Genomic DNA, 15,857 nt, shown 5'->3' on the forward strand with positions numbered 1-15,857 from the left:
CCACGACACTAGCCAAACGACAAGTGCTCAACAGTCTCAGGCGACTAGTGACAGGGCTAGTCAGCATTTCTGAGTATTAACTGTGCTAGGTACTGATAAACAAGTCTGCCTCCATCTTGAAAGCCATCAAGACAAACTAGGTCCATCCCTGTTTATGATTAAACCTATTTCTCAAGGGTTGAATAATATCCCACCTGTAACCTTAACTGCAAATAATTATGTACCACCTATTTCAGGAATAGCAATCATGTCTTTGTTTCAAAAAGTTGTAATGGCCATCTTGTGACCTTAGTTTCAAAAGGTTATGACTGCCTTGACAACTTGTTTCTATGACTACCTTGTTATGACCACCTTGCAACCATCTTTTTGTTTCAGGAGGTGGTTATAACTACCTTGTTATGCTTATGTTCTGCTCCTGTAACCCCACCTATTTTGCCTACCAAATCCTCCATTTGGAAACCCCCAACTCCTGAGCTATAAAAGCCTTGTTTCCCACACATCCAATGCTGACCTCTCGAACTCTGCCTTAGGGGAAAACAGCCTTCGTACAGGAATAAAAAAGCTTACTTAATTAGTTGCTTGTTTTAATTTGGAGATGATAATTTGGGTTGGTGGTCTTTCTCTTCAAATTTTTGGATTAACAGTACTATGGTAGGCACAGGCATGGGTACAGAAAGGTAAGCATCTTTGTCCTTAAAGCGCATATGTACACTCTGTCTAATGGGCAAACAGCAATATTTACAATTGCTAGAATAAAGGTAGCTGTATTGAAAGCAATCGTTTGTGGTGCCTACTCTGACTTCTAGAGCAATGAGCACCATCCTCATCCTTTATCAACTCCTGATCCCGCCTTCATCCTGCAAGCTGGACTTTGTTCATGCAGGCTTCCACAACAAGTGATGTTGTTACTGCTCTCTACATATATACCCCTGAACCATCAGAACCAGAATGTTAGTTCTGTCCCTTGGGTTCTTTACACTGAAGGGAAAAACCATCCTGCCACTCTGGTGTTTTTCTTCTCTCTCTGAGGAGACAGCTCCAAGGAGACAGCCTTGACCGACAGTCTCTGTTGGATTACAGTTACAACATATGACGTACTAAGTGACTGATGCCTGGTCACACTATAGACAAACCAACACTGCAAAGGAGGAGAGGCACATTTTAGGCAGAAAGGGAAGAATAGACTGCAAGGAGGAAAGAAAAGCAAAGAAAGAAAAGCAGAACAGCAAAGGGCAAGATTTGTGGACAAGCAGGGCAACTGCAGGACAGGAGACAGGACTATAACCCCAAATGCCTAAGACTGAATGCTTCCCTGGCTGGGAGCCTAGTCCTATTAGTCAGTGAATGAAGACCAGTCATTGTCAAGCAAAACAGCAGATAATGAGGCTTTCAAAAAGAAAACCTAGAGAAATGATGCAAGGCATATAATAACAGAAAGAAGTCTCCTGGAGGTTAAAGGTGGTAAGAACAACATAAGAGAATTGATTTAAGAGACTTGGAGGAAAATAATTGGCTCCAATCACTGACAGGCTCTACCCAGCACAGTGGCATCTAAATATGTTGCTGCCAAATTAATGAGGAAGAAAATGAGATCACTTTATATTAGTAACAAACAAAGCCGGATGCACAACAAAACTTTAAAGGACTGGCAGAAGAAACAGTGAAGACTGGCTAGAAGGGACCAGTGACATCATACCTAACTTTCCACTGAAAACTACACAACATTCTATGACCATCACTGTTACCAATAATCTGGCTCTTTGAACACACACACACACACACACACACACACAGAGAGAGACAGAGAGAGACAGAGACACAGAGAGACAGATAGACAGAGACAGAGAAGGCAGGAGCTAAGGCATGGGAAGATGCCATCGTCTCCAGACCCTTACCAATGATTTGAAAAAGCCCCAGAGGGAGTGTAATCCATTTTACTGACCCACAAATACAAGCTCTGGGATTCTGTACTACCAAAGTAGCCAGAAATAGATGACCCCATGGTTAGTGGCCCATACCTTTAACCCCAGCACTTGGGAGGCAGAGGCAGGTGGATATCTGTGAGTTCAAGACCAGACTGGTCTACAGAGTGAGGATAGTCATGACTACACAGAGAAATCCTGTCTCAAAAAATCGAAAGAAAAAAAAGAAGTAAGGAAAGAAGGAAAGGAAGGATGGGAGGGAGGGAAAAAGGGAGGAAGGAAAGGAAAGAAGGAAGGAAGAAAGGAAGGACGGACGAGTGAGCTAAGAAGGGCTCTCACCTAGCCTCACTAACTATACTTGAAATTCAGACTTTACCAAGGAGAGGCATCTTAGTAAATACACCAAACTTCAACTGAGACCTTAATAGGACCACACACCAGAAGAGAGGATATCAGAAGAAGCTAAATTTGGCCACATGTCATATATCAGTCACAGATGTATGCACTTGAGACTGTGTCTCTAACTGCTAGGTGAGAATATAAGACCTTACCTGGAGAAATAGACTGTTATTCAGATTTTCTATAATTTTTCATCAAAATCCAAGGAAAAACAAACAGATAATTAAAAAGAAGAGCATAGAAACATTTCATAACAATGAGTAATGCACCCAAGAAAACATGAGCTCATCATGAGAAACTGAACCTACGTGTGCTTTAGGACTGCACATATAAAACTGAGTAACTGGGTACTGGAAAGAGAAGATAAATGAACCACAAGACAGGTTGGCAGAAAATATCCAAACTGACACGGGGGGGGGGGGGGGGAAGCGGCGACAATGGAAACAGTGAAAGGACCCAATATTCATATAACGCAAGTCTAAAGGGGAAAGACTTAATATACTTATTATTACTTAATGTAGGCACCTATAAACGTGGCACTCAGCTGAGACAGGAGGCTCAAGGATTTAAGTCTACCTAAAACTACACAAAAAGACTGTCTCAAAAACTAAAGGAGAGCACACACTAGGAAAATGTCCAAGTGACAAAAGGTAGCAAGCCAAAGGCAAACCCAAGGAAGGTATCTACAAACCGCCAAATAACTACTACAAACAGCCTGAAAACAAAAGACAAATAAAAATCCCAAAGGCAGCAAAGAGAAACACTAGCCACAAAAGGGATGAGAGGTGCACAGGCTGACTTGAAGGCACGGGGAGGCCACGGTGCACTAGGACTACCCTGAGGGCACTCAAGCTACAGAGCCTAAATTTAAAGATGAAAGAAGATGCACAGTTTGCCAGACACAGAGGAGACTTTACAATACAAGAAACCCTGAAAGGACTTCTTTAAGTGAAAGCAAAATCACCCATGTGCAAATGTAACAACATAGAAAAAAAAATGAAGATCCCAGAGTATAATTGCTGGAATAATTTAAGTACTGACTTTCTAAACAACAGCATCACTGCTATTACCACTGTTACTATTATTTCAACAACAACGTCTTTGGGTTTAAAATAAAGCAAAGAATTAAAGAGGAGTAGACTGGACTAAGATGTAGTAAAGTCCTTCGATTATCTACGATTAAAGACTGTAACTTTAGCCCAGTCCCACAAGGCAAAGAACGTGGTCATCTTTGAAGCAAGCAGTGAAGACAGTAAGAGGATTGATGACAAACTCACTAGAGAACGTAGAGTAAGTACTTTATGCTAAAAAAAAAAAAAGAAAAGAAAAGAAATAAGAAGGACTGACGGTGGGAGTGGAAAAGCAACCCAGAGAAGGCGCTTGGGTGATGATACTCAGATTTATTTCAAGGCCAAAGAAAGTTGTAGAGGCCAAGGATGAAAGTGGAAATATGGCAAAGGCTGTAAGTAGACTGCTCCAACAGGAAAATGGAACATCCATGAATGCATTCTCAGCCAATAACCCAGTCTCACAGGCACAAGACAAGGTCTGAGGATTGAAAGAGCATACAGTCAGTAAAACCTGGAAACTGTAATGTACTTCTTTCAAGTGAATGTTGAGGGGTGAGTCAATAGCAAGCTACAGAGTGTGAACCCCAAAATCACAAAGCAAAAAAAAAAAATCTGTATATTTACAGATAAAATGGATTGTGCGTGATTAGTAAATTTGACTTAGTTGATATTTATAGTACATCATACCCAGATTCCAAAAACTACAAAGCAGGTAGACGTCAACAAATGACCGTTTTGTGAAATCATAGGACAACAGGCTCCAGGTAATAACAGCATTAAACATGGCGTCAAAACCCAAACATAGATAGAAAGTCGCCAATGCTAAAATGCTATGCAACACATTTCTAGGTAACTCATAGGTCAACAGAAACACCAGTGTGGAAATCTTAAAGCATACTGAATTATTTTTTGAAATTTAAATACACTTTGATTAAAGGATAATAAAAAGAATAGAGACTGAATTTGTGTGATCTAGTTAAATTTGTATTAAGAGGGAGATTTCCTACATAAACAAATGTATGAACTAAAATGGGACTGGCTGGTAATGAATGAATGACTAAGAATAACAAGGTAAATTCTATTAAAGGAGAAAGAAAAACATCAAACAGAAACTAGCAGAAAATGAACTTTAAATTAACTTCCTGAAATCACCAAGATAAGGAAACACAAGTTATTAGTGAACAAACAGATTTTAAGAGCAGGAGTCATCAAAATGACCAGAATACTGAAAAAATTCAAGGTGAGGTGGAATTCAGGTGAACGGTCAGAACCCTGAAAAAGCAAAACCTGATAGATACATTAAGAGTCCTGCATGTGCTGAAAAAACAGTACCAGTAATCTCCAGAGAAAACCCCAGATGGCCCTGCTGCTGAATTTCTTGGAACATTTACAGATGAAATAAAATCAATACCTACAAATTCTTCCAAAAAAATTCAGAAACATTTCCCAGATCATCTTATGAGGTAAATATAACCTTGACACTTAGATCTCCCAAAGATTTTTCATAAGACATTAAAACTGATAATCAACCTTTTCCATGAACAAAGTTGTAAACATTTGATGTGATGGATAAGTTAGCACACTAACAAATGTGAGGCTGAAGAGATGGCTCAGCAGTTAAGAGCACTTTGCCAGGTTCCGTTCCCAGCTATCAGATTCATAACTATCAGTAGTACATCCAGTTTCAGGGGATCCAATGTCTTCTTGTAACCTCAAGTACCAGGTATGCATGTGGTGTACACACACATAAAACAAATAAATCTGAAAATAAAGTATTTTTAAAAAGAGAATGCAGCTAGTCATGGTGGCACATGCCTCTTTAATACCAGCACTCAGGAGGTTGAACCAAGGGGATCGAGTCTGGGCTATTCAGACACCCTGGATATCTATCTGGTCTAAAACAAAAACCAAAGGGAAGTGAGAAGAGAGAAGGCATAGTGAAATGGCCAGAATCATCTGGAAGCCTAGAAATTTTTTTTTAATTATGAAATTAGTACCCTTTCCATCAACGACTCAATAAATTAGCATGTCTTTTGGCACATTAACTACATTCCTAAGAACTTTATTTTAAGGATTACTTACAAGACAGGAGACATGTTTAGGAACAGCCCTTCTACTACCACTTCCCACAGCTTTTAAATTCCTGCTGTGATCTGAATGTGTCCTGAAGAGCCAAGGATAGGAACTCCATTCCCTAATGGAGCACTGGGAGAAGTGGGGACTAGGTCCTCTCCCCACTCCTTCCTTTCTCCTCCTCTTCCTCAGCAAGCGTGTGTTCTCTAGACTTACAGCTACAGGAAATGGAACAAAGTGAGGTTTGCGAATATACAGTTAAAGAACTGACATCTATTAGAATCAGCTTAAAATTACAGTGTGGTTCGATCCTTATTTGTATAGATGATATTTATAAAATATGACTGCATGAAAAAAGAGTATTCTAAGGCAATATTTACTCAGCTGTCCTAAGGCAAAATGAAAACCCTAGCTCACAAAGAGGTGTAGATCAGGAGCACTTACTAGCTCATAAAGTCACCATAGTCTCCATGCCATTACCAACTTTTTCTTAGAAGTCAGCTATCTTATGCAATTGTTCATAAAATTTCATTTTTCCTGATGGCCTATATTTTTGCAAACTAGTTTTGCCTTTTGCTTCTAATGAGTCAAAATTCACTGGAGTTCTTTGCAGAGAAGGCAGGCCTTTTAGCATACAGGCTCTAGGAATGTTCTCTCTACAGCACTGGATTCTTCAGAGCAGTAAGACTTTCTCACTTTGGATTCAAAGTCTTTGAGAGTAAAGCTCTGCTGTCATTCGAACGCTAAGTCAACAGCAGGTTCTGTTAACTAGATGCCCTAATGATCAATCACAAAACCCTCTGAGCAACTGCACTTCATAATGCACCTACTGGCCTCCTAATCCAAGCGTTCCTTTCCTTAGCAAACTCCATTCACAGCTAATCTAGAGAGCAGAGAGGAAGGAAGGCGGAAAGCTTACCTACACTGTGGGACAGAAGACATCCAGATGGACAGCAAGTTCTAGTCGTTTTATTCTCAGACCTTGACTGATTTGCCTCACTTCTCTTTATAAAGCAGTGATCCAAAACAGGCAGAAAGCTCAAGGCCCCACATTTGCATACAGAAGTTTGCAACTACAGAGTCTGCAGCAAACTCGGAACACAAGTGACAGCATTCAAATGTTGGCTGTAAGCCATCAAAACTCAGCTAGACAAGCTTGTGGCCCATATTATAATCACAGCACTAAGATTGAGGCAGTACTTGACTCAAAAAGTCAAATGACGAAAGTACATGACATCCTATTTTATCCAAGCAGCAACTCAAAAGGATCGCACTGGCTGTTTCAAAACACAACCTTCATTAAGTGGGGGGGGAAAAAAATCACCAATCCAGGGTGCCTGACCGCGTTATTATGAATTGAGGTCACTTCAATTTCTTCTCCCAAAGAAAGGAACTTGATAATCCAGTGATAGTGGTACACACATTTGATCCAAACACTTACGGGGGCAGAGGTAGGCTTCTGTGACTTGGTGGCACCCTGTTCTACAGAGTGAGCTCCAGGACAGTAAAGGATACAGAGAAACCCTGTCTGGAGACCTTGAGACACCCTCCCCGCTTTAAAAGGAACCTAAAAACCAAAGCACATGTGTTCCACAGTATGAAGACTAGAAGAGCCAGCGCCGTTTATCACTAATGTAAGGACATCCAAGCTTTAATATTTAACAGTGTGCTTTCCACATTCAAAGTGCTAGTCACAGCAGACAGAATAAACTTCTGATCTACTAGTGGGTGTAGAATGCTTTTCCTTTTCTCTAGGCAACTCATGTACCACTCCATGAGTCAGAAAGTTTTAAACATCAATCTGATTTAGAAATCAAGGAAGACATAACAATCTAAGACACTTGTCCCCACACCTGACCAAGTAAAAGCACAAACTCCAAAGACATGATTTAGAGAAAGGAAAGTCCACTTGGACCTAGAATGAACTAAAATCCATTTCAACTCAAAAGCTGGGAATCAGTCAAGTAAACCCTGAGAGAAGCACTCCACAGAGAGATGCTGCTGGCTGCGCTATCAAGTCACGCTGCGGACTTGCGAGCTGTACTCATTTGACTCCTGGGCTTGAGTCGCTTTCTTTCAACTTCAATGGAAAAAAACACTATATGTGGCAGGAGAAAGAAAACAATAAAGGAATTGTAAGCAGGAGGGAGTCTGGCATTTTATCTCGGATACTTTTCCCATAGTCAGTTCTGTTCTCAAGATCTTGTTCTAGGCATGGCTCCGCCTCACTGGTCATTTCACTTTAACCTAGGAAACTGATCAAAGTTCACAATGAAAGAAAACTTATTTCAGTTATTTCCTGCCCACTAGAGGGCTCCAAAAATATTTCTTTCGTGAATAAAATAAAACAAACATTACAATTAAATTATTCTATTAAACACATGAAAAGTACTGACAAAACTGTCATGTCTGTTGATCATAACTGTCATCAACCTAGCAAGCGGTTAGATACAGTCTGAGATCACTGTCCTCATACGATTTCTTCTGCAGACAGTTTCTTTTTCTTTCTGTTTTTGAGACAGGGTCTCACGATGTAGCCCTCATTGACCTAAAACTCACTATGTAGACCAGGCTGGCCTCGAACTCATAGGATCTGCCTGGCCTCGCCTCCAGACCACTGCACTAAGGGCAGTGCCTGTCACACCCGGCACACTGATGGTTTGCAGATAGTTTTTGATGTAACAGATGTCATAAAGTAATAAAGTATAATTCTAGTTCAAAGTCCTAAGTAGTCTTGCAAGTGAAGAAACATTTTTACGTACATGTGCACACGTGCTGAGACATTTCCCAGTCCAAAGTGAGGTCATCACCTTCACCTGATCCTCTCCCCACTCACAGTAAATGTCTTTTTGTGGGGCAGCTCAAGTCACTACATAAACATAAATAATGGCTAACGCTCAAGGAAGACCACAAACTAAACTCAGTTTTTAAAAACATAAGGGGAATTACCATTTAAATAAGATGCAATCTAATGAAATTCTGCTCCAATATTTTCAGCTTTTTCCCACAGAGAGGTTGCTACACTAAGATATTAGTAAACATACTTCCAACTCTTATCATTATTGACAAGAAAAAACAGCATTTCCTGTAAATACACTTATGTTTCTAGAACGTGCATGTGTGCACACGCAGTATGTGTGTGTGTACTGCAGAATGGTGATTCCTCGTAAATTATTTTATGGAAGGTGCAACAAATGTACTCATTAAAGAGGCACTCTGTCCTTCTAAATTTGGATTATAAAAATGTTCCTACAGTAAAACAAAAACGTACTTAATATTTAAAAGCAAATTTTAAATGATAATTCTATTTACAAAATCTGAACTGGTATTAATATATGGGTTGCAAAATGAGTCACAATGATAGCCATAGCCATAAGAAGACTTTACCCAAATGTCAATTGATTTAGTAATTATCTGTCTGGAAGGAATTACCGCAAATGAAACAGAGCAGGGGTTCTAACATCAGAGCTCCACCCCACCTCCTGGCCAGGATGTTCCTAGGGCTGACAGCACCATTAAGATGTAAAGGAACCGAAGAACATTTGTTTCTCCTTAGCACAGAGGAGCTGTCAACACTTGAAAGGTTCACATTACAGCACCTAATAGAAAGGCGATGCTGCACTTGCAAGTTCAAGTTCAGAGGTTTGTGACAGCTCCTATCCTAATCAATTTAGAGTAGGTTTGCAAGGAAATGTTACTTTGTGGGAATATCTGTGGGAGTAAAGAGATGGCTTTCAAATTGAAAAGTGGTAAACTGTCCTCACTTTAAGTCACTAGTGCAAACTCAAATTGTCAGTTATTGGCATGGGGAGTTTAACTGTGAAACACTAAATCAACAACTTCAAGCCAGTATTTAATATCACATACATACATACATACATACATACATACATACATACAGTTGGGAGGCTAGGAACTTTCAATCAAAGACACTTCTGAAAGAAAAGTAAAATTGAAGTAATGTAAGATGGAGGTTTAAAAGGTCTTCACAAACAATCGTATCCTCCAGCAAGATGAACAGGAAACACAAAACCCACTTAGAGCCTGGAAGTCTGCACAGCGTCAGGCTACCTCTGAAGAGCATCATCAGGCATGCTATGTTTATTACATAATACTGCTTTGCCCTTGCATATCACCTTTAATCAGGGATCTCAAAGCACCACTGAGTCATCAGGGCCTTAACACACAATCTCGAACAGACAAGTAGTTACAGTTTGTAATTGCAGCTATTAATAAAACCGTGCCCCTACTTCAGTCCCCCAGTCCCAACACAGCTTCCAACCTTCAAAGAAAGCAAGCATTCCCCCAAATCACCTCAATGTGTGCCAGATGCTGTACACCCCGCTTTAAAAAAAAAAGTCACTGGGCCTAAAGAAAGTAGTGGCACTGCTTTAATGACACAAATCTATTTCATTACAACTTCTCGGACAGAACCAATGGCACTCAGGTGGGTGTAGCCTGCACTGTGTCTGTGTTGATGATGTAAAATGGAGGCTTCACGAAGAGCAAATCTTTGCCGGAGGCTATGAGCCCACAGATCACTCATCAAACAGGGGAAATAGCATTTGCAGTTCGGTGCAGAGACCTCTCCAGGCAACTTTGAGAACAGTGTAAAGGGAACTGTGGCAGCCACTCTAGCAGGCAAGAGACCATTCCCTCTCTGCACGTCAAGAAGGAAGAACAGCTAAAAGGACGGAGCCCGGAGTTTAAAGACTCCGGAAGCGAAGGCTGTGTGCCGCGAGGCCGCCCAGGAGACAGATCCAGTGGTTCCTTTGCATTTGAATAGGGTATTAAGTGGGAAATCAAACAAACTAAACGTCTTTAAGCCAAGGTCAAAATACAGTTTAGGGTCACTTTTCTTTTAAGGACGTGTAAAAGAGGTCTCCCCACCCCCATAGAAATATTTGACATTTTAAAATCGTAATCATTAGCAAAGTTCAATTTTGGTTTTACACTGTAATACACATACATTTAAATGTCAACTTGACATAAGTGGGCATGATTACATTAACTTCAATTCTTTCATGAACAGGATTATTCACCTCCCGGTTAAATGCCCTGGGGACTGCAAAGTGTCATTTCACAATCCCACAAACCCACCCCTCAGCACTGTGGGGCTACAAAGTAACTGTCGTCAACACACTCACAACCCTAACCTTTAGAAACCGAAGGGAAAAGGCTCAATAAACAAGAGCACTTTTTGTTTCCAGTTCTCTACGCCCAGTGAACTGGGCTCCAAAAGCTGTTTCATTGGCTTAAACAAACAAACAAACAAACAAACAAAAACCTAAAATGTAACCTTGCTAAATCTCTGTTAACCAAGAAACCTTGGGATATCTATATAAAAAGGGGTCCTTTATGCGATCAGCCTGAACTCGAAAAACGTCCTATATAGCTCGGGTCGCCAGAGCTGTTCAGCCAGAGCTTTCCAAGGGCTCCCAGCTTTCCAAAGAGGTGCTCCTCGGTCCCTGAAACGTAGCAGGTGTGCGCCTACTGCCCGAATGATTTTGTCTGTCACTGAGCGAGATCGCCTCTTCCTGCCCTAGGCATCCAGCACGGCGCCCGTCCCCGGCTCTGCCCACACTGGCCCTGACGTTTCCCCGAGACGTTTAAATCCAAGCCTAAAGAGCCTTCTAGCAACCGGAGAAGAATTTCCTTCGCTTCCAGCTGCATTTCCCTGCCTCCAGCGACTTAGAAAACAACCGAGCCAGTGACTCCCTGTGGTTAAAAAAAAAAAAAAAAAAAAGCAAAACCACACCAAAACCCAATGTTTCCTAAAAATAATAATAAATAAAAAATAAAAAAGGAGGGGGAGGGGGGCCAGAAGTGCCAACTTCTCCAAGCCAAGCGGGGTGGCTTTGCCACCAGTGCCGTAAACCCCCCACCCCCGGCCCCAGGAACTTCGCCCCGACGCCGGTGTCGTTTTCGGATTAAATCAGATTCGAAACCACAATGCAATCCGAACGTCAGAATTTATCGTTCACTTACCATATCCGCCGGGACATGACTGGACATCTTGCCTTTTGAGAGTGGCCCAGAGGTTTACGCAAAAAAAAAAAAAAAAAAAAAAAAAAAACAAAACAAAAAGCAAACAAACAAAAAAACCAAACAAACAAACAAAAAACAAGAGCAGAAGTGCTGGAGCTACGGGCAATCAAAAGCCTTCACAGTTCTGATCGGTCTGTCGCTGAGCTTTTCCAAAAAGGAGGGGAAAACAAAAACAACAAAAAAGTAGAAGTTACGTGGGAGTCCAAGAGGTTCTGGGGCGAGAGGCGCGAGGGGAGTCGATCGTCAGCAGCAGTGGCAGCGCCGGGACCCGCCGCGCCAGGTGGACCGAGCCGAGTGACACACGGACATGGAGCGGGGTGGGAGGGGGTTAAATGCGCCGTCTTCCTTCCCGGGCCCAGGCGGTGATTCACACGCGCTCGCGACTCAGGTCCTCATTAAAGCCCGGCGACGAAGTGTACAGATAACTATGTGGCTACACATCGAGCGCCGGGCTGAGGGCGGCCGGGGCCGCCGAGAGGCTCAGCGCACGCCGCGGGGCCGCACAACCGGGCCGCGCGCAGCCGCGCTCAAGGGCATCTACTTCGCCGGCAGCTGAGCCGAGCCGAACCGAACCGGGCCGAGCCGAGCCGAGCGCAGCGCCGGGGGGCTCAGGCCGCGGGCGCCTCAGCGCAGCCGCGCGGCTGGGGCTGCATCGCGTCCGGGCTCTGGCCGCCTCCGCTCTGCAGCCTTCCGCGGCGTCTTCCGGGGGCTCCTCCCTCAGCTAGGGAACAGCTCCCTCTCAGAGCCCTGACTCTCCGCCTCCTCCTCCACTTCTCAATCCCACACGCCCCGGCCTCCTCCTGTCAACGCCTCAGCCCAACATGGCGACGGTGTCGGCGGCCGGAGGCCAAGAGCCGACTTGGGAATAGCGCCCCCTCCCCGGTCCCCCTCCCCCGTCCGCTCTCATTTCCTTCGTCACAACGGAGCCCTCTCCGAGCATCATGGGAAATGTAGTTCGTGCAGGTGAGGGGAAGGGGCCCGCAAAGGGCGTCCTAGCTCGCATCGACGCCACGCCCCCGCATAGCAACAGTTGCTAGGATAGGATAGCTCCCTTGTTTCGCCTTAGCTTAGCAGCTCTGCCCAGGAGTTAGGCCCTACCAGTGTCCTGAAATGCTATCTATGATCATGGGGCTTGTTGGAGGAAAACAACTTGCACGGAGAGAATCCCTCGCGCACGACGTAGACACGGTTAAAATAGGACACTCCTTGGTGCAGGAGCATGCGTTTTAATTCTTGCAAGTTCTCCACATCCTGCAGTCTCAAACAATTTTAGTGAGTGAGTGAATCTTTAGGTGTCCTCAACATGACAGTTTGAAGATCTGAAGAAATCATCGATTTCCAATCAGGCCATGAAAGTTCAACAGAAACAAGGCTCTCATGAAGCAGAGGCAATGTTTGAACACATTTCCTGAAGACCCAGGGCCATAAAGCTACAATCTAAATGAAATGACAAGAAACTGTATTGGGCACAATAATGCTACCATGCGCGATCTGTAGCAAAGTCTACGTGTGGATTCACCCACTTACTAGCCTACCCCCTGTTTAACCCAGTGATGTAATTGTCTTATGAGTTTAAAACAGCATGATATAATGCTGGTGTTGGGAGATTTAGGCAAAAAAAAAAAAACATGTCTACCACGGATATAGGATTAGGATAGAGAAACCACAGGTATCCAGTTGATTCTTATTCATATCTCAGGCCTTTTGGAAGGTCAGTCTCAACATGATACCTCCTCTCCCACCTCCAGCCGTGTGACCTCACTTGTGAAGCAGCCTTGCCTACCTTCCAGGGCTCAAGTCTGAGTGCCGTTGACTATGAGTTCATGCACGGCACAGACGTCATTTTGTAAATAACAGCGCATCTTCTGACGCGGACTGTTGCTACTCCTTCGCTCTCTCCGCAGGTAGTCCTCGGCCACTGCGAGCTCAACCCTGAGCTATGCGGTCCCTATCCTCAGGGAGCTCTCTGTCTAGGAGCCTGTGTCATCCCCATAACCATCTCCTCGGTCAGGTTTTTCCTCATCGGATGGGAACTCAACAGGACACAAGAGTACCTACCTGTCCCTTGAGTGGCCTCGCTGAAGACATTTCATGCACTCCTAGGGGCCTGAATCACACAAATACAGATCCACTGAGGCTTCCATACTCTCGCTCTTTTAGCACCTATGGGTTCCATGACTTGCCACAGCCTCTGTTAATATGGTCTCTCTTTCTCTGTGGTTAATAACCATAGGACCCTTCTCCACCATTTGAAAACCCTCGCCAAAGTTAATTCCCTATTTCACACCTATTTTTTCCGTAGTTTCCCCAAGCATGGGTCTGTCAGACCTAAGCGCTATTGAAAGGCAAGAGGCAGAAGGAGGCAGAACAAAGCAAAGGTCTCCACCAGCCCCAGTGCCAGGGATAGAATGACCCCTACTTCGAGCCCAAGACCGGCATTTCTGCTATAGGATGCTGTTTGCCCCTGCCCCTTCTGTATAAGGCCAAATCTTTCCAAAGTGAACTCACTGAGCCTGGTTGAATTTCTAATTACTCAAATAGTGTTACCAGCAAAACTTATAGAAACCTTTCTCGGACATAATTAAGGCATGAAAGACTGTGCTGTCTTTACTGTTGGCACCCAGGCTCTAGAGAGCAAAGGGAGAACCTGCAGAGAGGAGCCTGACCGTCCACAGCAGGGAAGGGTAACATGGTCTGCCTGAGACTCTATTGTCAGCATCACTCGGGAGGAAGTGAATGACACAGCATTTTTGACATGGAAATCTAACCTCACAAGAAATCAGGGAGCTAACTCTGCCACAAACGAGTTGCGTGGCCTTTGCTGATCGGCTCTGTCTTTCCGAACCTCTGCCGGGGGAGCCTCATCTCCAAGGGCCCTCCTAAGAATCTGTGATGACACCGTGGTCTGTCAAAAATCGCACCCTTGAGTCTGTAGAGATGAAAGGCTTTTCTGGAGGGGCAAGGGGATGAAGAAAATGTCAGAAAATGAGGTGAAGGCAGTGGCCACAGCTGGGTGCGGTGATAGCAGCCTGTAATCCCAGCACTTCAGAGACCAAGGCGAGAGGATTGCCTTGAGTTTGAGGCCAGACTGGACTGCATATTAATAACAGGACAATCAGGGTTACATAACAAGACCTTGTCTCAAACAAAACAAAACAAAAATTTGCAAAACTGTGAACATTCTAGAAACTACTGAATTGGGCACTTTAGAAGGTCTTTTTAAAGCTTTTAAATTTTATTTGCGTACGTGTGTGTGTGTGTGTGTGTGTATGTGTGTGTGCCATGCACATATAGCTGCCCTTGGAGGCTGTTTAAGGGCATCAGACCCTCTGAAAATGGAGTTACAGGTAGCTGTGATCCACCTTATATGGGTGCTGGGACCTGGGTCTGGGTTTTTTGCAAGAGCAGCCAGTGTTAACCATGGAGACATCTCTCTTGCACTAGAAGGTTTTTGTTTCATTTTGTTTTTTTGTTTGATTAAAACAAGGTCTCCGTGTAGCCCTGGCTGTCCTAGAACTTGCTCTGTAGACTACGTTGGTTTTGAAGTTAGTTTTTCTTGTTTGTTTGGTTGGTTGGTTGGTTGGTTTTGTTTTTCAAGGCAGAATTCCTATGTGTAACAGCCTGGCTGTCCTGGAACTTGCTCTTGTAGACCAGGCTGGCCTCGAACTCACCAGAGGTCTGCCTGCCTCTGCCTCCCGAGTGCTGGGATTAAAGACAAGCGCCACCGCTGCCCGGCCGAAGTTAGTTTTCAATAGCAGCAATATAGACATAAATACACCTGACCCCCATCACCGTCTTAGTCGTGAAGCTCTGACTTGACATCCATTCATTGTGGAGGGCTCATCCCCGCCGCCCCTCTACTCTTTCCTGTTCATTTCTATACTCAGTAGTCAAAAACTCCCTGCACCACTCCCTGCTTTCTCTTTAGACTATGGTTTTCAACTTTATTTCAATACCTCATGGGAAGGGAAAGAGCGTTTTTGTGAATGACCTCTTTCCTTAGGCATAGTATCGTCCAGGTTCATCCATGCTGTAGTCTGTGAAAAGTTTCCCCTCATTGTTTTGGATAAGCCCTATTGCATTGTGTGCTTATCTGTGGACCGACCCTCTCACTATTGATACTGCTATGGATAAGCCCTATTGCATTGTGTGCTTATCTGTGGACCGACCCTCTCACTATTGATACTGCTATAGAAGTCATATCTCAATAAAACCGTTTCCACAAAGTCAGCCCCAGCTGCCATGTAAAGGGGTCCAAAGCAAGTCTCATCCCAGAGCCACTCTTTGTCTTCCCAAGGAACCCGGATGAAAGTGAGGCCGAGGGCGGAGAATGAAGTCCGGAAGG

General features: G+C 43.7%; 1 protein-coding gene across 1 annotated transcript in view; it reads right to left on the reverse strand.

The window, feature by feature from the left end:
- Ubl3 (ubiquitin like 3) overlaps nt 1-11,568 on the reverse strand; it is a 46,926-nt gene extending 35,358 nt beyond the window's left edge. Inside the window, exon 1 of the mRNA XM_050161897.1 lies at nt 11,453-11,568. Coding sequence (XP_050017854.1) covers nt 11,453-11,479 — 27 coding nt within the window. The 5' untranslated portion in view covers nt 11,480-11,568. The remainder of the gene's footprint in view (nt 1-11,452) is intronic.
- Between the last annotated feature and the right edge of the window lie 4,289 nt (nt 11,569-15,857).

The sequence above is a fragment of the Alexandromys fortis genome, unplaced genomic scaffold (assembly GCF_014885135.2).
Source record: "Alexandromys fortis isolate MF-2015 unplaced genomic scaffold, M_Fortis_MF-2015_v1.1 scaffold_118, whole genome shotgun sequence".
Classification (NCBI taxonomy): domain Eukaryota; kingdom Metazoa; phylum Chordata; class Mammalia; order Rodentia; family Cricetidae; genus Alexandromys; species Alexandromys fortis.